This window comes from Melospiza georgiana, chromosome 3 (genome assembly GCF_028018845.1).
Source record: "Melospiza georgiana isolate bMelGeo1 chromosome 3, bMelGeo1.pri, whole genome shotgun sequence".
In the NCBI taxonomy this organism is placed as follows: Eukaryota; Metazoa; Chordata; class Aves; order Passeriformes; family Passerellidae; genus Melospiza; species Melospiza georgiana.
In genome coordinates, this window is record NC_080432.1 from 23,259,399 (window position 1) to 23,283,096 (window position 23,698).

General features: G+C 38.9%; 1 protein-coding gene across 2 annotated transcripts in view; it reads left to right on the top strand.

The window, feature by feature from the left end:
- FBXO11 (F-box protein 11) overlaps positions 1-23,698 on the top strand; it is a 70,136-nt gene that overhangs the window by 33,176 nt on the left and 13,262 nt on the right. The window contains exons 2-11 of one of the 2 annotated variants that reach the window (XM_058019481.1): positions 1,412-1,539; positions 1,657-1,738; positions 7,243-7,384; positions 8,623-8,752; positions 9,746-9,829; positions 9,918-10,050; positions 15,060-15,166; positions 15,257-15,368; positions 20,261-20,367; positions 20,453-20,590. In XM_058019481.1, coding sequence (XP_057875464.1) covers positions 1,412-1,539; positions 1,657-1,738; positions 7,243-7,384; positions 8,623-8,752; positions 9,746-9,829; positions 9,918-10,050; positions 15,060-15,166; positions 15,257-15,368; positions 20,261-20,367; positions 20,453-20,590 — 1,163 coding nt within the window. Of the gene's footprint in view, positions 1-1,411; positions 1,540-1,656; positions 1,739-7,239; positions 7,385-8,622; positions 8,753-9,745; positions 9,830-9,917; positions 10,051-15,059; positions 15,167-15,256; positions 15,369-20,260; positions 20,368-20,452; positions 20,591-23,698 lie in introns of both variants that reach the window. The other variant, XM_058019479.1, reaches the window with a different exon arrangement.

The window sequence follows — 23,698 nt, forward strand, 5'->3', positions numbered from 1 at the left end:
TGGATTAATGAGCTGATGAAGCTCTCCTCTATTGCTGTCAGAGCCTGTGTGGATGTGTACACATCACCAGTGAACTTCATCTTTGCACAGCTTCTGTCCTCTGTTTGGAGGTTGTGGCAGTGTTGTCTTCTCTAATGGTTCATGGCAAGGTTGCCATTTATAAATACCTGCTAAGGAAGGGGAAAAATAGTTTGGGGTTTTGGTGGCTTTTTTCACTGATGTAGCAGCTCAGGTTGCATGGTATGTATAATCCAATATAAGCACAATGTTTTGTAATTTATGATCAAAAACCCCAAACCAAAAACCCTTAGGAAAATCATGAGATTAAGATTTTGAAATGCGAATGAGTCACTTCAGAATTGCATTGCTTTGTTTTTTAAACAGACTGCTGTAGTATTGGGAATTTATTGGTGGTATCTTGGGTTCTTTTTTGTGTTGTGTTTAATTTTTTTTACATTAGTCTCTTCAACCTAATGTATTCAGGAGAACTGCTGGCTCTGTGGCATTGGTTTTATGGCTATTATTTTCACATCTCATTTTGCCCAGTTTAAGAAGAAAAAAGCAATTAAAATGGAAAGGAAATGCAGAATTGTTTTCTCACAGTTAAGCATCTGCAGAAAGTATATATTTTTCTTAAGTGGAGTTGGTTTAATTTATTTTCTAGATGCTTTTTGTTCTGGCCTTTTTAAAATTCTTGCCGCTTTATAATGTAATGTTAGTTATAGGGCATGCAGTGATGAGTAATTATTTCTTGCTTGTTTCAAGTATGTTCCATAAATATATGAACAGGGAAAATTGAAACTAATGAATCAAAGCCTTTAGAATTATACTCGTGACACTTTCTGCCCTTCTTATTTAAAGGGCATGGAGAAAATATGCTCTTACTTTTTCAAGTGTAATTTAGGTGAAGAGAATGTATGTGTTTAAAGCTACCTCCATTTTACAGAAGGTTTTATGTGCTGGCCTAAGCTATTCCCAAAATGTTTGAGGAAAACTCAAGACTGAGTTTTGTACTAAGCGCTATGTTTACTAAAGGATTTCTTGATAACATTTAGTTAATAATTGACACTTCAGTGTTCCTCATTCTGCTGATTGTATTAGGTAAAAAATTTGAAGTAATGAATTGGCATAGTAATTAAATGCTTGCAGGGAAACCAAAAGCCTCAGTTTTTGCTTTTTGTTAATCTGCTTTTGGTGTAGCTGCTGTGTGTGTATGGAGAAAGTAGGCATGAAGGAACTTAGATTTGTATGCTGTGATATTCTGAGTTTTTTTTTTACTAGAAGTACTCTGCTCTCTAGCACTTCCTCCCCACCCTTCTGATTATGTACTTACCTAAAAATTTCTGTACCATTTTCCTGGTATAAAGCACAACTACAATTTCAATTATCAAATTTCTCTTTTTGTTTGCAGATGATGATGTACCTGCAGATATGGTTGCAGAAGAATCAGGTCCTGGTGCACAAAACAGCCCATACCAACTTCGCAGAAAAACTCTTCTACCTAAAAGAACAGCTTGTCCTACAAAGAGCAGTATGGAGGTAACTTCTTTGGGTTTAATTGTGCAGGAAATGTTACTGTTTCAAGAGTATGAAACTAGTTAGTATTTTTCTTAAGTTCTCTAATGACTGCACTAATTCTAATTTATTTTATCAAAGGGTGCCTCTACTTCAGCTACTGAAAACTTTGGTCACCGAGCAAAACGTGCTAGAGTGTCTGGGAAATCCCAGGATTTATCAGGTAATAACTTTTGTACAAGAAAAGGGCAGGGGAGATGGAGTTCAGAGACATTTTAATGTCACACATTCTCTCACAGATTGTCCCTAAACTGTTTTTATGTGTATTCTCCAACTAAGAAACAGTAGTGGGGAAAAAATACCAAAACAAGACTCCAAGCTTGTTCTGATCTTCAAATTTGATAGCATGGTTTTAATCAGAATTTTTTTAATCTGATTCTTTGTTCTGTCTGCTTCACTGCAAGTATGTTTTGGTTTGGTTTTTTATTCTCATAGTGCTGTGTAGTTGTATCTAAGCTGCTGTTAAGAGCAATAATACTGCAGTGCTTAATTACCATTTCTCATATTGATGGCATTGTTCCATTGCATTTTTAGGGGTAGTTTGGGTATGTCACCATAGCACTTCATTGTGGAGAGAGGGAGAGACTTGGTGTGTTTGTAAATAAAAACCAGATACACCTGCATACATAATGTATGGAGATTTTTGCACAATTCTACAGTTAATGCACATTGTATAATAAACACACATCCAGTACATGTGTATATAACTGCACTGTGTGTATTTTATTTGTGTGCACACATTTTGTAGGTATATACAGGCACACACCCCCTTCTTGTTCTCTTTTCTGTGTAGTTTTTCAGTCTCTCTGCTTCTATTATTTTTTGTCTCCTGACACACTCTTCAGTTCCAGGAGATGTGCTGTCACTTTTGCCTGGAAAATCAACACCAGCGCTTGCCAACTCCCTTCGATGTGGTTTCTCCTGCTTTTCTTGCTTCTGTTTTTTTTCGTCCATGTCTCCCTTAATATTGTGAATTAAAGCTGAGCAGCTGGCACAAGACTTCTGGTCTGTTTTCGTGTCTTATGTTGAGGTCTGCTCTTTCTGGCTTCTCATTTTCTCCATTGCATAGTTTGTTGTCTTTTTTTGTCCTTTTCCCCCTTTGTTTTATTCTCCCCCTCTTTGATCAACTCTCTAATTTCAGCAGCTGTTTAAGAACCATTTAACTTCAGATTTATATTTTTGAAATAGCCAGAACCAATTGGACATAACCCTGTGTCATTTTGCATTGATTCATTTCCTGATTGGCTCTCTGGAGCCTTGTGCAGAATTGTCTTGTCACAGACTCTGTTTCTCTTGACAATTCTTAGTTTTTCTTCCATTTCTTTCACTCTTTGCTGTGTTAGTCATTGTGCTTTTACTCTCCCCCTTTCTTTAGTGCAAGTCTGTAACTTTCTAACATGAATGACACTGATTTCCTGAGGAATTCTCCCTGCTTTCACTCTGCATTCCATTTGTTAGATTCTTGAGCTCATGTGGGGATTGTGGAGGCTTCTCCAGCATAGAATTGACAGAGGAACCACTGTAAACAGTGCTTTTACAATTTTACTTTGAAGACTGTGTTCAAACCAGTTGCAATATAAGAGTGTCCTCCTCAAACCATTTTCTTTTACTCTCTTTCCTAGTATGGGTGACAGTTATTTTTTACTCTCCCTGTTGAATTTCTAAGTGATTCCACTGAATTTGTACAAATGTTGATTCTGGTGAGATTTATTTTAACACACAGTCCCTTTCACCTCACGTTTTTTGTTGGCATAGGCAACAATGATAGCTGTTGTAACTGAGTTGTAGGTTTGAGACCTCTTGGATTGTCATGAGTGGTGACTGTGTATTGTCATCTGGGCTGTACAGGTGTTTATTTTAGAACTATAGATGAAATGATGGCAAAGGACTAGAAATACAGGAAAATTCCTTGGTGGAAATCCATTCCTTGTTGTACAGACTCTGAGTGGAGGAAAACTCAGTGAAGTTGAAAGGAGAAATGCCAGTCAACTAGAGTTTCCAACTGGAGTGGAGCCAGGAGTGGGAAAAACATGTATTTTAATACAGATTTCAGAGTTAGTTCTGCTGGGAGTGCTGCTATTTTAAATTTCTCTTTTCACTGAACTATAGATTTGCAGTACATTCTGAGACTTGAGGTTACTGGCTCACTCACTGATTGTTCTGTACACTAGGAACATGCATAAGTTTACAGAACTTACTGACTTTTTAAATTGATTTTTTCTTTTCGCATTGATTTCCTAGGATCCTTTCCCAAGAACAATACATGCTATGTTTCTGACATATTTCTGCTTCTTAACAAGAAAAGATGTTTACTAAATACATCCCTGTGGAGCAAAAGCTATTTGTCTCCATCTTCTCCACTAAAATGGACAAAAAAGGCAACCATATAAGACATAATTTACAATTTTGGATTCTTGGGATGGCATTCTTTGTCTTTGTACAAAGAAGGAAATTCACTTTCAGGCAGCTTTCCCTGCTCTTTGTCTTGGTATTACTTTGCTAGTCCCTATCAGCTAAATGATCAAAACTGAAACTGAATTAGCTTTGTGAATATCCTGTGGAAACTGAATGACATAATTAGCTATGTTTCTAACTTTCAGGTGTGCAGTACAGTAATACTTACTAAACTATAAATAGTTCAATTGTCAGCTTACAGTAGGGCAAAGATAAAGATTGATGATGACCTCTCACAATTCATTTTTATTTTTATTCTTGCCTGGTTTTGACACTTATTTGAAAAACTGGTTGGGGTTCTTTTAATATGAGTATCCATTTTGTCCATTACCTTGACTTCATCAATAGGCATGAAAGTGTCAGGAGTAGGAACATATAAATGCTTCTGATCTGGTGGCCAGACAAGCCTTTTAAAACTGTTTTGGCTCATTTTTGTAAACTGAGAGGAAGAGCACATTGATTACATCCTTGCTTTGACACATTACTGAAAGATACCCAGGATGTGAAGTGAGGATTTATAGAACAAAAGCATGTTGGTCTCTCTTGGATACAGAGAAGTCTTCACATTAAGAAGCAAATTAGCTTTTTCAAATTATACTGGAGAATTTCACCTGGTAATCACTGTATCAGTGATTTGAGTGGAGAAATCTTAAATCAACCCCTGCTTAATTGAGCAGAAGGGCAATTTAAATTAAATTGCTCACTTCTGCAGGATTTGGAATAAAGCTGAGTGAGGATAGCAAACACCTGTAAAATCATCATCTTCATTTTGAATGCAGTGCCTCGGTTTCCAAGTAAATGCAACTTGAAAAATTGCAGGGGCAGGAAGGTTAATTGAGGTTTTAAAACTTTTATTATTATTTTTATTTCAAGTGTTTTGACACTTTCTCAAAGTTGCTCCTTGTCCCTTGCAATAAGGAAGCACATCTGGATTTCAATTTTGAATTTGAAATCAAGCATAGGGAGGAAAACAGGACCATGAAGTTTGGAGCAGTGGGAAGGCACTGTGTTAATGAGCTTCTCCATTCAATAAAGAATTATTCAAGGTCCTAACATAGATAAAGGAAGAAAAAACCCTGCAGTTTTTTTCTGGAAGTAACTGTATGCCTCAGGGATTTGTGTTAAAAGGAGAAGACAGGTCATGGAAAACGTGGGAAGATTTACTGTTTTGCATCTGCAGTATAAGATTTCAGCTTTCAGTGAGGCAGAAGACTACATCTAACTGGAAAGCTACCAGAAGAATATTAATTCAGAAGCAATGTCCAATTATCCTGTGATGCATTTCAAGAGTAATTAGGACTGTAGAACAAACTGCTCCTGCCTGTTTGACCCTTTATACTTCCAGTGGAAAAAAACCTTTTTAAAAACCATTGATAATTTTTTTTTTAAACCAGCATTGATAATGCATGTAACGTTTTTTGGTGATGTACAGCCATGTTCCCTTATTGGCTGCTCTTAAGCTCTTCAGGCTTCAGGCCCCCCCAAGTGACTCTTGAGCAGAAGGCCTTTCCATACTACTTGTATTTCATAAGTTTTACCAACTTACTGAATTCAGCTTAGCTCATAAGGCTTTGTTTTGTTTTATTTTTTCTTGAATAAAAATAATTTTGTAGTCTGCCATCAATGCTGTTTCAGAAGAGAACTCTCTTGGCCAACTTCTGGGCATTCATTCCTGTTTCTTTCCTTGTGTTCCATGCTAGCAGTTTTGTAGCTTGCAATGGACTAAAGCAAGGAGCTGATCATAAAAAAACTGGAGGAGGAATAGGATACTGTGGGAGCACATAGCTGTGGGCATGTGGAGTGGTGGCACTTACCACTTTGGCACAGCACAGATTTTTGTAAGGAACACTTTCAGGGAAGGTGCTACAATCTCAGGAATATTTCTTCTACCTGGTCTGATCAGAGGTGTAAGCATGACACCCTGGAAAAATCACTTCTGTCACAGCACACAGGTTCTGGTGATATGGTCTGCAGGTCCCAGTTTAAGGTGCGGTAAAAAAGTCACGGTTTGGTGCCTGCAGTTTCTGTCTTCTCCATCTTACAGCTGAAAATAACACATTTCGTTGTGCTGTCTTGCTCAGGGGAATCCTGGGGCAGTTTGTTTTGTTTGTATGTGAAATCTCACATGGATATTATTTTTCAGAATGTTATTGTCTCATATTTAGTAGGTCATCTTCCTTAAGGTCACTTCAGTAGGCTTCTTGTAGTAGCCAAAATGACAGTCCTGCTGCTCCTTAGGCTCAGGTGTGCTAAGAAAATCTGATGTGGGGGGCATTACATGGATGTAATTGTGCTGTGAATTTAGCAGGCACAAACTCTGAATGCCTTGCACACAAATGCTCCAAACTTTGGAAGCTGCTTTGTGTGGTTGTGCCTTTAGGATCATAGAGAGGATGCTGAAGGCATTAGCCAAAGTGATCATTGCAAGCAGAACTCACCTGCTCTGAGGGTTCCTACCCCAGGAGGGTCTGGTGAGAACACAAACTGCAGGCAGGGCTTTCCCAAAGGAACTGTTGTTTGTGGAGTGTCCATGAGCAGGGTTTAACACAATGACATGGGAATACAACTTTCTCCAGCCTCTCTGAAGAAATGCATCTGGCAAGACTAATACTTCTGCTTTAGATTTTTCATTTTAAAAGGAAGAGCATAAATGGGAGTAAGTTGAAGGAGGAGACTTGGGAGTTATTGATGGCTGCTGATTTCCTACATCCCAGATGTCCTCTTTCCCTAATGTGTTCGTTGTGGGAGAGCAAGGAAGTCTTCCTAGTAGTTTTTCCAGAGAGTGACTATTTCTGATTAAATTCTTTTGTGTTTGAAAACGTTTGCAGACATTTTGGCTTTGGGACTGCATTATTATTATTGTATAGATAATGTGGGTTAATTGAACCACAATGAAGCTAATAGCAGTGAGAAGCCAGCATTTCTGGAACATGCACAGTAGCCTGCTTAACATCTGCACTTCTTTGCAGAATGATTCCTCCAATAGAAAAGGTGAAATTAGAAGTTTGGAAAGAGGACTTGAAGTCTGTAACTTCAAGTTACAGATTTTTGCCTTTGGTCTTAGAAGAAACAAGCTTTAAAAAAAGACTGTCTTGAGATAATGGACATTTTAAGTGGGAACCTTTCAAGTGACAAGTTGGTAATCTTTTGCAGTCAGAATTTGAACTCACTAGATATGTCAATAACCTTGTATTGATTACTGTTTAATAGCAGCACCTGCAGAGCAGTATCTTCAGGAGAAGTTGCCAGATGAAGTGGTTCTAAAGATCTTCTCCTACCTGCTGGAGCAGGATCTCTGTAGAGCAGCCTGTGTGTGTAAACGCTTCAGTGAGCTGGCTAATGATCCAATTTTGTGGTAAGTGAAAAGCTATTCCTCATTATCTTGAGAAATACTAGGTGTGCTGCTCAAGATGCCAGTACAAGAGAAAAATTGAAATGCTGGTTACAATTAGTTGAAGGAAAACCAGTTGTATTTTATTATGTCTGATTTAGTTAAGCATTATTTTTGTATTATTTGTATTAAACAGTAAAACTTGATTTTCTGGTAGTGTAGATACTAGTTAAACAATGCCTGTTGTAAAAAAATCAGTTCCTTCGGCCATTCCTTCTTCTCCCTTTAACCTTTTTTAGCCTACTGTGGGGATTGTGTTACTTCACACAGAAGGAACAAAACATTTCTTCAGCTTAGATGCAAGCTTTGTCTAGTGTTACTTAAATGGGGTTTTTGTTTGGTTTAAGTTTTGTTTGTTTTGTTTAATGGTTGGATACTTGGGTTGTTTTCTCACATGAGTCTGGTTTACCCCTGGGTTATTGAGAGTTTTAATAAATGGGAACTAAATTTGTACTTTTCTCTGAGGGAAGAACCCCAACATATTTCTTAAGCTGTTTTGATTTAAAAGTAAAGATTTAGACTAAAAGAAGAATAATAAAATAACATCACAGATCTACCCCCTTTTCCTGTCCTAAAGACAGCTTTGGGGATGCCTTGTCAGATGAATTACAACTTCTGTGATTCAGTGTCATCCTGTAAGTCTGGGCTTAGTATCAGCAGGCTCAGACACTGCAATTATTTGCATTCTGGCACTAATGAAAGGAATCCAACTGCTGTGTGCCGTTTTCTTCTTTGTAAACCACTGTAATTTGTTCACTGATGAACTCTTTTTGGAATACAGTGCATCACTTGTTCTCACTGAATGCATTTCTCAGTCTTTTTTTGGCAAGGTGAGGAAGAGGTGGTGGCATGCTTGGTCTTAAGTTTTGTTATCCTTGTGCTACTAGCTTTTGTAAGTGTTAATGCTGTAGTTAATGTACAGTTTGATTCACAAATAGTGTATGTAAGTGCTTAAGTTTCTTCATGAAAATTGCATGTTGAGAACTTTTTCTCTTGGCTTATAAAACACATACAAATTTTAGTCAGAAAAACAAAAGTCAGTACAGCAAAAAAATTGGTTTTAAGTGATACATGCTGATCTTGGTCGTATTCACAGTCACTGGCAAATTCTTCTCAGAAAAACCCCAGGTTTTAGCCTTTAGTTTTATATTAAAATGGAAGATTAAAATGAAAAATTAAAATTAATTTTCTCTTCTGCTCAGGAAAAGATTGTATATGGAAGTATTTGAGTACACTCGTCCTATGATGCATCCTGAACCTGGTAAATTTTATCAGATTAATCCAGAAGAATATGAACATCCAAATCCCTGGAAAGAAAGCTTCCAGCAGCTGGTAACAGTTTTATTCATTTATATTCAAATTCATGGGTATTTCTAAAAGTAAAAACACACACTTCTGAAATGTGGCTGACAAACAGTAATTACCTTGGGTTTAGACTTTAAAATCCTTGTGGTATTGTGCAGTAGAGGGAATTCAGAAGTTATTTCCTGTTTTGAGGTTACTTTAGGGAGACACCACATGGTAAAGTGGAGTCCTTGAGTATCCAGCTCTGCTGTGTTGGGTTTTGCATCACTGAAATTTTGTGTACAAGATTGTCATGGTCTGAGACTCACAGTGTGAAAGATGCTGTTGTATATCTTACAAAACCAATGTGTATGGTGAACCAAACACATATTGGTAATGCCACTTGGGTTAAATAGTGATTTACAGCTGGCCTAACTGGAGGTAAACAACTTTCCTTTAAGGAATGTGATTGCACCTCTAATCCAAAATGTCAAAGGTATTGAACAAATGGCTGGGCATGATTGTAGGAAAAAATAAGTAAGGGAAAAAACATCAATGTGAATGTACCACACAATGCCATGTGTTGTTGGTTAATGAATTTCTGAAGTGCATTGAGGACAAATGCTTGACTTGGCTTCTTTGTTTAGTATTCAGTCACTACTGAAGGTATGGGATTCTCTTTTCCTCACCATATAAATGCAGTTTTTTTGGCAAGCTGCTAGAGAATCAAGAGATGGAAGTAAGGACAGCTCTTGTGGAGTGATTCAGGTGTATGAGGCTTTTCAGTCAGTTTTGAGGCTTATAGCTGTGTAAGTAGTTGGACTCTTGGCTTAGTTGATCATTCCCTTTGGCTCAGACATTTTTTGGTGCTGCCATTTCAAATTGTGTGCCTAGAGTGGGAGGTCAGTATATGATCCTTACTTCCTGGGACAAACTGATGTCAGCAAAAGGCTTGTTAATTAGGGAATTAGTAGATCTCCTGTCAGTGCATTCAGGCCCACCTGTCTGCAAGCTTCTCACAAACTCTCTTCCTTCTTTTAGTACAAAGGAGCACATGTAAAGCCAGGCTTTGCTGAACACTTCTACAGTAATCCTGCAAGATACAAAGGAAGAGAAAATATGCTGGTATGTTCATAAAGTGGCTCTTAAAACTATTTCTATATCCTCATAAATGGAAATGGACATTACTCTAAATTTGTTCCTTTTCTTCTAGTATTATGACACCATTGAGGATGCTCTTGGTGGAGTTCAAGAAGCTCATTTTGATGGACTTATCTTTGTTCACTCTGGTATATATACTGATGAATGGATATATATAGAATCTCCAATCACCATGATTGGTGCAGGTATGTAAACTGGGAGCATCACTGTCTCAAACTTGTATTAATTACCATGTTAATTAACATGATACTCAGGTACATTAAATATCCAGTATAAATGCCCATCTCCCTTCATCTGCCTAGCAAACATGTAGCTTTTGTACAAGCATCACTAACTCAAAAGTAGCTGATGCTTCAGACTGAAGTGCTGTTGTCTGCTTGCTAGCTCTCAGAATAACTTCATTTATCTTTTTATTTCATTATGATAAAAAAATGGAATTTGTCAGAAAGCTTATTCAGTAATAGGACTGCAGTTGAAACTTTTACATTCATACATACATACATATATATATAAAACCCATCTCCAGAGTAGAAACCAGCAGTGACAACAAGCCCAAATTAGTATCTGTCCCATTTTCTTCAGTATCATAATTCCATCTTGAGGAAGGAAATGAGAGCATCCAGCAGAAAGATTCTGAGACTGGAGGTTCTTCCTCTGTTCTCTGCCAACTGTTCCTCTGAACAGGAACCTTTATGGAGAAGGAAATAAGACTTGGAGAATAGGAAAGGTTTAGGAAATTAATATAATATACCAGGTTGCCCATTGTGATACTTGTAGAGCTATTTGCTTTTCATGTCACTGCTAGGAGCATGCCAATTCCCAGTGGCATGTCACTGGTAGGAATTCAGGCTGTATTACTGTCTGGTAGAGATTTTGGTTAAGGGGTCTCAGACCTCTTGTTCCTGTGGTGATCTAGAAGGGAATTACCTGCTGTTCTGTGTTTTTTGAGATGCTGTCTCTCTGGGCTGGTTGGGTTTACTGGGTTGTGGGTTTTAGTAAGGGTAATGGGTTTGGGGTTTTAGTTTGTTTGTAAGGGTGGGGGTTTTTGTTTGCTTTGGTGTGTGTATTTCCTATGGATATGTCCTTTGTTTTGCAAAGTCTCTCTTTTTGGGTATTTAACTGTTCTCCATACCAACTGTTTTGTTCTTGAGTGAGACTGTTCTGGCACTTCTTGCCTGCGTTTTGCAAACTTGGCAGGGAGAATGGCTTTGAGCAATGCAGGCAGATTGTTCCAGTGTTATTCTGAAAAATTGTCCCCACAGATCTGCAAGATGTGGCTGTGTTAGTATGTGAGTTTGTCAGTTTGGGACTGCATTTCTGGAGTGAACATTCTGAACATGCCCACTTAGAGTGCTTTGGTCTGTGTTGTGGAGAGCTTTTGGAGGACAAACTGGATTCCTTTTGGATGAGACTAATTTACAAGACATGTTCCTGGAATACTCCTAGTGCCCTTCTGTAGGCAGTGTGTGTTTGGTCAGAGGGACCTGGGGAGGACTTGAGCAGAGTCAGTCCCTTCTCCCCTCCCTGCCTGCAGCATGTGCTGGGGGTGCCTGATCCTCAGCTCTGGTTCCCTCTGTGGTACCACTCCTGTGTTAGGCTGCAATGCTTGCTAATGGAGATGTGGCCACAGACAAATAACCCTTGGCTTGTGTTTCACAGAAGAGAGGATTACAGTAAAAATAGGGCAGGTCATATTCATGAAGTGTTTAAAATCCAGAGAAACTGGATCAGCACTGTCCTAAGATATAAAATTTCCCAGTCACTTCATGACACTTGAAATGATATCTTGACTCTCTGGGTAAACTTCTGCATGTTCTCTGTCTCCTTTTAAGTTTTGAAAAGCCATCTGCTTTCCCTTCCTCTGGAATTAACCTAAGTTATTCAGAAAAACAGTTAGCTTAAGTACAGCCCTTTAAAAGCCAGGGATCTTTATTGTGTATTTTTGTAACAGAATAGCTGTCTTGGGGAACAAAACCTCTAAGAGGAATCCAGCAATGCTAGATGTATTTATATTTCAGTTTTTGGCATTGCTGACTTCACTTCCTCAGACTTTCTTTTCTGAATGGTGAGTGACATTGTAGAGAGAGTCAATTTTCATTTGACTGGAAAAGAAAACAAATTAAAGTGAACCGCTAAGCCTTGGAGAACTACCTCTTCACTGTTCAGTCTGGCATGCTTTTCAGAATGGTGGGATTAAGGCAGCACCAAATCTCTCTGCATTTCTACTCAAATTTCTTTAATAGTTTATTCTTCTGGCTTCAGAAGAAGCACAACATTATTAGAAAGGCAGCTTAACATACCTTGAGTTTGGAAGAAGCTTCTGCTTGGTCACATAAGCAAAATGTGCTTACAGAATAATGCCCATTGCTTTTTGGTGGGTGGGGTTTTTTTTTATTTTTTTGGGGTACTTTTTGTTCTATTTAATTTTGGGGTTATTTCTTCCCCTAAATCTGAGGGAAGGAGTTGGTTGAAAAGGAAGGCTTTGGAAGTATTACTAGTACTCTGGCATATCTGAATTGCCAAAAAAGAAGCAAGAGGAGAGGTTCTGTAAGAAAATTGTTGCATCTGGTTCAGCAGACAAAAATACCTTTGGATTTTTAAAAAGGATTCTGTTTTTCAGGGTTGGAGAGGGGGGTGTTTGCTGCAGGAATAGGACCCTTCCATGAAGTGCTCATCTCACTCAAGACACAAAATCTCACAATTGCTGAGTTTCAGCAGTGGTACAGACATATCCTGATCTGAGAATCTTCACTTAATGTGTATTTTCAGAGCTACAGCTTTCATTTTTTCCCTTCATTTTCCATTTGACTTAAATAATATGCAAGTAAATGAAAATGGATTATCAAAAGATCCTTCAGTCAAGAAAAAAAATTACTAAAACCAATAGGAATGGTCATTGTCATTTTAAGGGTGGAAAAATCTAAAATTGTAAGACAACTATTATAATTGGGTATTGTTCTATTTTAGAGTGCAAGAGTACTTTCACATGCCTGAGTTCTTCTTCAGATACCTGTTCTGCATTTTGAATTGAAAGCTTTCTTTGAACTGGTTTAGACCTTTGTGGTTTACATCTTGTATACTGTAAGATCTAAAAGAGTATCTGGTTTTTGCTTGGTACAGTTGGACAGAGTCACAGTTAGTTCCTGCAGAATGTAGTGGAATTAAGTAATTCTGAGGCAATATCCAGTTAATGTATATTTCTTTAGACAGTCCCTTACTGTAGGCTTTCTGTTCCATTATTTCTAAATGGTCTATCCATGGTCCTTAAGCTGAGCATGAATTCTGATCCTGGGGAACATGACTCCCTTAGGTTCCAGCAAACTGAATTCTTGGGAGCTGTGTTTTGCTTGATTACAAAATTAATGGTCCTTTTCTTCCGTTTCCAATTCTAACACTGGTTTCTTTATTCTAAAGTGGTCTAAGCCAAAAACTGAAATGGAGATATTTCTCTGAATGATGATTTCACAAAGATTAAGCAGAATGTTGCAGAGAATTTCATTGGTGCATTTGGAATGAAACTAATGCTTAAGGAAGTCTTCACTATTTTCCTAGGGAGACCTAAGTGCAGTGATCTGACTAACTGGCCTGTTCTGTGATGGGCACTCTGGGACCTTCCCAACTCAGAAGTTACTGCTTGTGTAGGAACTCATGGGATAAGATGAAGGTGTCTGTAGAGAACATGGTCCAAGTGCTTTGCAAACAATTCCACAAATCTGTTTGATAGTGTTTCAGAGCATCCAGTGTGAAGTGCAATTTTTCTGTGCTACCCTGAAAGTTCTGATACTGATTTATGGCTCTCATATCCTCCTTGGGGCTCTGTTTATTTCCTGGGTTGGTTCACATGCAGTCCTGTGGTACTGTTCCTTTCCGTGTGCTGAAACACACAGATTTGTTTATGTCACTGCATTTGCAGCACCATGGTGAATATATAGAAATGTCACCAAAGCACAGAAATATGTTTTGTATGATGACAACTCCTCATCAAAGCCTCTTTTAGTTGTTATCTGGTACTAAGTGAATAGTGGTGTAGAGGAGAGCCAGACTACCTTAAAATATGTGCAGCTCTGCAGTAATGAAAGGAGAGATTGAGCTTTCAGATAGTGAGAACAAGCTGGATAATAATGTAAATGTTGCTTCATTCTGACTGACATCTTTCTGCCAGAGTGATAAAGAACAGGACATACTGCTTGTCTGTACTAATGTCAACAAACAGAAAAGGATCTGCTCATGAGAAATCCTGTGCATAGGCTTTTCAGTAAAACACAGAATTTAGGATAAATACCTGCTCACATTTGTGTTGAGTTGGGAATGGTTTAAAATGCTATCAGATAAGTTATCTGCTATAATATGTGAAACATCCACCTTTATATTTGGTGTGTTGAGGGAGGGCTGCTTCTGGCTTGCATGTTTAATGTGCAGGTTTGAATCAGACAAACGATCTTGCTTGTGAATGAGCATCAGTGAATTTATTGCAGTCAGTGGCTGAGGTTAACTGGTGCTCCCTCTGCTGGCTTGTGCCATCCCCATGTAAGCATCACCTGCCTTTGGATTAAGGGTAAAGAATGGAGCAGAGCCTCACTGGTAACACAGGAAATCAAGTGACACATTATAGCATTTTGCCAGTGAACCACTTCATAACCTTTTGTACCTGCTGCCAGTAGTATAGTTCAATGTAATTCAATAAGTTGGGGATTTTTTCGTAAAGAATAATGAGGATATCAATTCAAAACCCTACATCCTACATTTGAGAAGTGTGGGGAGGTCACTTGTAGGTCATGAGTAGATTAGTAAGTAGTGGTTCATGTCAGTGATGGAATTAATGTTTTTAGCATTAATAAAAGAGTTTGGAATACCGGAAGAAATCATACTTGGAACAGAGTTAAACTGCCTCTAGCCTGGTACCCATGTCTAAGCTGTTCATTGTAAGTAGTAGTCAAAGACCAGCTCTGTAACAGAGGAGATTTTTCTCACAGTACTAGATATTACTAAATTGGTGCCACATTGTCTTAGTTAAAGACTAGCTTCTTCATTGTCTTTGAAACTTCCTTTTTTAAGATCCTTTTGACAGGAGGACTATTTATCTGCCAACAATAGTGTTAATTTTCCTTTGTTGCTTCAAACTGAATTTTGTAAGTATTTTGAGGATTCTTTTTCAGCAGCATAAACTAAGACTTTTAAATTGTTCTCTTTGCAGCACCTGGAAAAGTAGCAGATAAAGTTATAATAGAAAACACTAGAGATTCCACCTTCGTTTTTATGGAGGGTTCTGAAGATGCCTATGTTGGATATATGACAATCAGGGTAAGAATCTCACCTGAAAGCAGATCTTTTAAAAAAATTTATTTTAATGTCTGAGCAGTTAAATAGAATATTTGTTTTCTTCCTTTTCAGTTCAACCCTGATGACAAATCTGCTCAGCACCACAATGCACACCACTGCTTAGAGATTACCGTGAACTGCAGTCCAATAATCGATCACTGTATTATCCGAAGTACTTGTACAGGTTAGTGGGCTTCTTATTGGTTGAGAAACTCTACAAATTGAGTATGATTACAAATGGCATATCTTTATTTTTTGATGCAGGTATTCAATACAGGTCTGCAAGCCTTAATTGCCTTGGAGCATCACTGTTAGAGTGACTTCTTTGTGTCCAAAACCTCTGTGATAATGTGTACTTGGTTTTCTGTTTGAATCTGTTTGGACTCGTTGGACAGTTGGTTTGAAATTGAGAAGTGACAGTTAAATAAAGATACCTGGGTTTGGTGTATAGTTGTAGCTGGCAGGATGGGGCATTTGAAAGGGTTACACATGGGAGTTGTTCATGGGTTTGTTCTGATGTTCAGTGTTGGGATCAATGGCATTAAACAGTCACAAGATGTAACTGCTGAGCTCAGCTCTCTGAGTGGAATGATTTGACATGTTCAGAGGATGAGTAGTAGCTCTACGGTCAGAAGTTTTGAAAGACTCATTTTGTCATCAGAGACAATGAGGAATTTATACCACCTGATTTGGGAAAAATCAGTAGTCTAGGTTGAGGAAAGAAGGAGTCAGTGTCTGGAAATGAGGAGCTGGATGGCAGTTTAGTCACCAGCAGGAAGACATGGCAGTTTGTAATCCCTGGACACAAGATATGGCAACTTGAACATCTTTGAACACAGCCAGATGGAGTGGAGTTGGAGTGTCAGAAAGAAGAGGTTCAGGAGAATTAAGATATTGAGTCTTCGTGTGGAAATGGCCATGTGTGAGGTTCCACAAGGTCAGCTAGGGAGAGGGAATGGATCTGTGCAGCAGGCTGTGCATGGAGGTTGCTCAGCTCAACATAAAGGCCAGGAAAAAGAAAAGAGTTCTTCCAACTAGGTATAAAACCAACGTTTTTCTGGTACTGCCTGTGAAGAATACTGAAGGGAACCATGATGTGAACGGTGGAAGGATTCCTGGTGTGTGCCTTCTAGAGGAAGATGAGCTTTCTTGAAGGTTTTGGGCTATAAACCACTGCACTTGGTCAAGGCAGTTCTCTGCTTTGCATCACCATCTCTTTTATTGGAGACACATCAGTGAATACTTGGAGGTTTTAAAAGTGGCAGAAGAGGAGCAAAGGACAGTGAGCTGCTCCCAGTATCCCAGTTATCCCAGTGTTAATGCTAACACTAGGAAATTGAAATATACAGAGAACAAGTATTCTGGAACTTACCATATACCAATACTGGGAACCCTGACAACCAGTGAGTGAAATTAGATAAGACCACATTCAGCCTGAGTATTAAAGTAGTTTGAAGAGCTGCATGATTTCAGATGGAAACGTGCTTATAGATAAGCTACTAGATCCTGATATTTTTGTGAAAGTTGTTTATGAAAATTAAGTTTACATTATTTTTTTTCATGACCACTTTCCATTTCTGAGAATTTTGAAGTTTTGCTCCCTCCAAAACTCTGGATTTCTGAATCTTTACTGTATTGAATTGTTGATTCTCTTTTCCAAAATTAAATTCTTCTCTCTGAAATTCTGTTCAGTTTTGGAGGCTCTGTGTAGGCTGTACTATCATCACTTACCAATTATCAAGTTTTACTGGCTTTTTAATCCTACCAAGCCTACTCAGGAAGTACTGAGCTTGTGTAAAAAGGGAGGAGGAATGGCAGTCTGCCAGAAAAGGCATTTACTGTTTGCAGATAATTGACATCTCTGAACCTCTTTCCTAGACCATGCTTGATATCCTTTCTGTAGATCTCCAAGTTGCATTAAAGCATATTTCCACATTATGTCATATATAAAGTTCTTAATGTATGTCATATGTAAAGATGGGAGCTATGTAAGTGCAAATGCATTAAGCTGAAGGTTCCTGCTGCCAGTCCCAAGCATCTTTTGAAATATTTTCAAATAAAGTGTAAATGGCAAGATCCTGAGTCTAGAGGTTCTGTTGCATCCATTGTGGAAAAAATCTGGGCTAGCCCTCACCTTGATGGATAAAAGTAGTAGTGGATGGCAATGTTCCTTTTTTCAAAAAATTTAATATTGCTGAAGTGTGTGCAATCATTTATTCTGAGTAAACAAAATAAAGCTTAAACCTGTACTACAAGTGCTTTGTACTCCAAAAGGACCCATTTCACACAATCAATACTCAAGTCCATTGAAGAGAGTCAGAATAAAGATTACTTTCATTTAAATAAGCAAAATGTGATAGAGGTATGCTTTTAGAACATCACACCAAGTTCCAAAAATCCATAGCTCCTCAGTGTCAGAAAGAGATAGAGGAAGGGGAGTGAAAGCAGTTATGAAATGCAAGAAAGAACAAATTATTAACAGTTAATACAAATAGGAAATTAGCAATTGAAGGAAACTCTGGGGACCTCCCTCTAAAATAAAAACACACCACTTTACTGCCACAAAGAACTTGATAAACAGGACAAGATGCAGCCTCTGTCTAGAAGAGACAGTGCTTGTGTCTTAATTTGGGGAACAAAGGGAGTTTTAGCAGTGATGCTGATCCATCATAGAATGGAAAAGTTTGAATGGCAAAGTGTTGTGTAATTTTTGTTCCATATTTAATGAGAATAGGCAGGAATGATAAATGCCCTTATCCCCTAGAGGGATAATGAAACATGTTCCACTCTTGACAGTAACTGTGGATGAGGTTAAACAGCTGAGAAAATAGACATTCTAAAATCATGCTGGAGTTTAGAAAGAACTGGCCAAGAAATTCTCTGACTTCCTATTGTGTATCAATGGTAACTTGAAACCTCGATGAGATGGTTTTGTCCCTGGGGGAGGTGGGAGGGGAGAGACTACCCAGGGTGAAGAATGGCAGGAGTACTGCCTGTTGATCCTGGCTAAAATGATGAGGTATAAATGCAGGGGTGTGGCCAATCAAGAATATAAAATTTCTGATGAATCAATTTAGTGCATATACAGAAAGTTATAATGGTTGCATTACACTGTTGGCATTTTTGATTACTTTATTTGATGAAAAGAATGCAGCAGTCCCAGTATAATTACACAGATCTTTGAAAGATACTGACATCAACACATAGTGCCTGAAAATATTAGAGTTCTACAGAATGCCCAGAGTCTGCACCAAATAGATGAAAAATAACCTTCAGGGTAACTGTATTGGCTTTTTTGGTGGTTATTTCAAAGATGACTTCTTGACTTGAAGAGAAGAAATAAGACCCATATTAATGAGACCTATAGACTTTAAAGTATTATAGATACAATAGGAATGTAATATAACTACAGTCTTAAAAATAACCAGGAGGATGGGTTGCTGTGACCTTCCTGGTAGGTGGACTGTCATACACCGCTTACATTAATCTCACAAAGTGCAGAGTTAGACACACACAACTTGCTTTTGTTCCTATTTCTAAACCCCTCTCCTGGAATGCTGGGCAAAGCTTACAGAGTCACTGTGCATAAACTGCTGAATGTGAGCCCTCATGTAGTCAAATGGCCAAAAGAACTGGTGTGATCCTTAGTTACACCTGTGGGAACACCAAGTAGAAGTAGAGAGAGACTGTTAATGCCTCTGCTTAGTCCTGCCTCTGAATAAAGTGCTCTTTTCTGGTGTCCATAGCAACATGTTGGAAAATTTAGGAACTGTTCAATGAAAAGTCATATAAGGTAAAGCAGAAAACTTTGGTTGTAGTGACTGTAATTTGTTACTTTATCAAGGAGAAGGCTGAAGGAGCAAATTGCTTGCCCTGAATGTGTGTGTGCATTGGATACAGCATACACTGGTATAAAGAGAGCTGGATGCCAAAGCTGGAGCAATTCAGATGAGCAATTAAAGTGTAAATTAAAAGGACAACAGCCCTCTAGCCAGCTAATAAGCTTAATGCTAGTTTCTCAGTTGCTGGAAGTCAAAGTTATCAAAATTTAAATATGTTTCTACAAGATATGTGCTGAAGTTCCTGCTGCTAGAATTGAAGCAGGACTTAATTCAGGGAATTAGTATAGCCTGTATTATTCATAAGGTCAGACTAGACAATCAAAATAATTTCTTTAGGAATTAAAAAAGAATAAGCTCTCTGTAAATGAGTCTGTGAATTATTTAAGCATAGTCTTTGTGGTGCTTTGCTAGAAGGATGTATGAAAACTGACTAATAGAGCAGGTACTGGCTTGCCTATGTAGTGGTGTTTAATTGTGGGGAACATGTGTTACGTAGGCCAGGTTCCCTGAGATGAGCTCTTACCTTTCAGAAATCACTGTTGATTTTAGTGCCTGCAGAATTTTATGTTGTCACACTTCATGGAGTTCAGGGAATTGAGCTGGTATGCTGAAGTCCTGAGCAGTTTGAGTCCTAGTTTCCTGGAAAATATTTATTTTCTGGGTTATGGTATGGTAGCTGAAATCATTCAAGGAGTTTTGTAATTCAGCTGGGGAGAGACCTGTTGGTTTATGATGTTTATTCTGTACTCCAGATTGTGTTTCTGTGTCCTGCTGAGTATTGGGTAGACAGAGTGTCTTTGTATGCTACAAAATTATTGTTTGGCCTCTTTGATGTACTGAGTTGTGAAAATTTCAAGGGAAGTGCAACAAGGCAGTAATTAGAGAATTTTGTTAGATTTCTGTTGTGCTCTGCTGTGAACAGTCAGTATACAGTGGGCCTAACACAGGCAAATAAATGAGTGAGGACTTTCATAAGCATGAATTATTATATAAACCATTGTCCTGGCAGCTGTTTAACCTTGGCAAGATGACTTTAAAGTGACTCCTACCGTGGTTTTTTGCATCTGCAAAATGATGACATTGGTGTTTTTCTGCCAGTGGCTTGCAATGCTTTGGCTCTGTGAACACCAAATCTTTTTAAAATATCAGTTCACACTAACTTTTCTTGCTCTGCCAGACTATTTATAAATGCACTATGCTTTGAAGCTATGGTAACTGTACTGTTTTCTTCCAGTTGGCTCTGCAGTATGTGTTAGTGGCCAGGGAGCTTGTCCTACTATTAAACACTGTAACATCAGCGACTGTGAAAATGTTGGACTTTATATTACAGACCACGCACAGGTAATTTTCCACATTCATTTCTTTACTTTGATAAAGTTGTTCATTGTTCTGGATTCCTGTCTTAATTTACATTTTTCTTTCCCAGGGAATATATGAGGACAATGAGATCTCCAATAATGCATTAGCAGGGATTTGGGTTAAAAACCATGGGAATCCCATTATCAGACGGAATCACATTCACCACGGACGCGATGTTGGCGTGTTCACTTTTGACCATGGAATGGTAACCTATATGTTTTCTTTTGAAGGAAAAAATACACATGTTATAGAACTGAAATCTTCCATTTTGCCTGTTATTGGAGAAATGTTTTTTTTTTAAAGTGCATTTAGTCATGAGCAGGTAGTTTAAAATATGCCTGCTGTTGTTCTCTTGCCCTTAAGTGGGAGACTTTATTTTAAAGACAATTTTAGCTGAAAGAGGTTTAAGCAAGCTTTTGCAGTTGATTGGCAGCCTGTTACATTGTATTATGTTGCAGTGACAAAATACCTCTTGAAACAGGATGTAAACTGTAGGCTTACATTTATACTTCATTCTTTTCCCTTTGAAAAAGAACAAAAATAATGTGCAGTGTGATTTAGAAATGAAAAAAAAAAAGCTTTGTGAAGACTTAGCCTTATTTTAATGTTAAAACTCTGAAATGGGGTATGTACACCTTCTCTGGGAAGAGGGCTTTTGTAGCAGGGAATTAGTTGTGGAATTTTAGCGCAGAATTTCATATCAGAGTTCAAGCCTTCTTTCATAGATGTTTATTTGTGTGGGATGAAGCTCATCACTTCCAAGTACATGCACAGTAGTGAGAAACAGCATTCATAGCCCTTGAAATAGAAGAAATTTTTGTCTCTAAAATAAAAGATGATTGCTGACTTGTTTTAGGAAAATATTCTGCATGTCTTCCAAAGAGTGCCAAATCATTGTTTTTCCTGCTTGAATGACAAAGTCCCAGTTCCCCACGCCCAGCTGGCAAAACAAGCAGTTTTCTTTCAGTCACTCTTAAAATGGCAGATCTCTAAGGATGCTTTCCACAGAGTGCAAAAGCTCTTGATCCCCAGGTGTAAGAAATCAGGAAAGGAAGGGAAGAGACCTGCTGGGTTGGGATTAAAGGGCAGGATGGAAATGCACAGGCAGTGGAAGCAGGGACAGGTGACCTGGGAAGAGTCCAGAGACACTGTCCAGTTGTGTAGGGTCAGGAAGGCCAGGGCATGGATGGAGCTGAACTTGGCAATGCATGCAAGGAAGGACGGGGAAGGATTCCACAGGTGTATTTCAGAAAAGGAATGGCAGGAAAAAAGCATATTACCTCTCGCCCCTCCATAAGTAACAGCAGTGACAAGAGATGAGGAGAAGGCTGAGGGACTCAACATTTTCCCTCAGTTTTTACTGGCAGTCTTCCCACACCTCTTTATTGGGTGGACCTCAAGGCAGGGACAGTGGGAGCAAAGTCACTCCCACTGTAAGAGATCACATTTGTGACTGCCTGAGGAACCTGAATGTACAGAAGTCTATGGAACCCAGTGAGATGCATCTCAGAGTTCTGAGGGAGTTGGCTGATATAGGGTCCAAGCCACTCTCCATGACACTGGCAAAGCCATGGCAGTCAGGTGACTGGGAAAAGGGAAGCATTGCACCCATTTTCAATAAAGGGCAGAAAGGACCCTGGCAGGGACTGACCTGTCAGCCTCACCTCTGTGCCTGGGAAGATCATGGAGCAGCTCCTCCTGGAAGCTGTGCTGAGGATCACAGAGCACAGGGAGGTGACTGGGGACAGCCAGCACAGCTTCACCAAGGACAAGTCCTGCCTGACCAGCCTCAGTGGGGAAAGGAAGGGCTATGGATGTCATTTATGTGGACTCCTGTAGGGCCTGGACATGTGCACAGAATTCACAGAATGACCAGGTTGGAAGAGACCTTAGAGATCCTTGAGTCTAGCCCATGCCCCAACACCTCAGCTAAACCCTGGCACCCAGTGCCACATCCAGTCTTTTTTAAATCACATCCAGGGATGGTGACTCCACCACCTCCCCAGGCATTCCCTTACAACATCCTGCTCCCTAAGTGGCTAAGATGTGGATTTGATGGTTAGACTGTTGAGTGGATGAGGAATTGTTTGGATAGTTGCATCCAGAGGGTAGATGCCAGTGGCTAAATCATGTCCCTCAGTGGTCTGTACTGGGACCAGTACCATTCATCAGTGATACAGACAGGGGATCAAGTGCAAGTTCTAATCCTGACCTACTCAGGTTTTTGATGGAGTTGGCAGCCTGTAAATAGCACTAACAGGAAATGCACTGTGGGTACAATCCAGTGAGGCCTTTCTCCTCTTTGCCCAGGTTGCTGAGGGGCAGAGATAAAGGATTGAGGCAGTGCTAGTTGTAGCTATTGGATTTGTGGTTTTCTGGGTTCAGTAGAAGGCAGACAGGTCACAGGGCTGCTGCTTTTGCTGCCAGCATAAAATCTGGCACCAGAAGGTGAAACACTCCACATGGTGGGATTCTGCTGGTAGGTGCCTCTTCTCCACTCTGATAGTTCCATCCTAAGGACTGTACTTGTTCTGTTTTGGGGAAGACTGAGAATGCCCTGCTGGCAGCCCTCTTCTGATGGATGGCTTTACATCATTTTCTGTCCTCTAGAGATGATGTTGCTGGGCTGGTTTGCAGAGAGTGATGGCAGATGTCTTTGGTTTATATTATCTCATTGTTTGGACTACTTTAAGCTGTGTTTAGCATACTGTACAAGCACTTCTGATCCACTTCAGTGGGTACATCCATCCCTTCAAGACTTAAACAGGCTTGGAAACATGGAATGAAGTGATTTCAGCTTTAGGAAAACTGATAAAGGAAAGTGCTTCAGCAACTCCTGCAGGGGAGGTGTCTGTGTGTAGGCTTGAGGGTTAATTGGAAAGTCTGGGTAGGAGCTGCTTCTTGTTTAAGTACTGAAGTATAAATATTAAATATATGAGTACTGAAATATTAAAAAAATTAAAAGCCAGGCTGAATTCACTTGATTAATTTTAAATAATAGTGCATTTGATCTTTATTCTTACCAATGAAATGTCTGTTTCAGAGCTGTGATCAGTGTGGTATCACAAGCAAAATTGAGTAGAAATAAATGTTTCCCTTTTGTTTAAGGCAATCAGAAGCACATTAAAGAGAATGTGTGAATAATATTTATGTCAGCTGCAAATATTATTGAAATATTTCATAGTCACAAACTGCTTTGAAAGATTCAGTCCCCCCCTGTCTCAAAGTCTGCTTTGGCAGCATCTTCTGCTTTTGCATCATGTCTAGTGATGGAGTCAATGAAATTACATCATTGGCAATGTTTATATGCTCT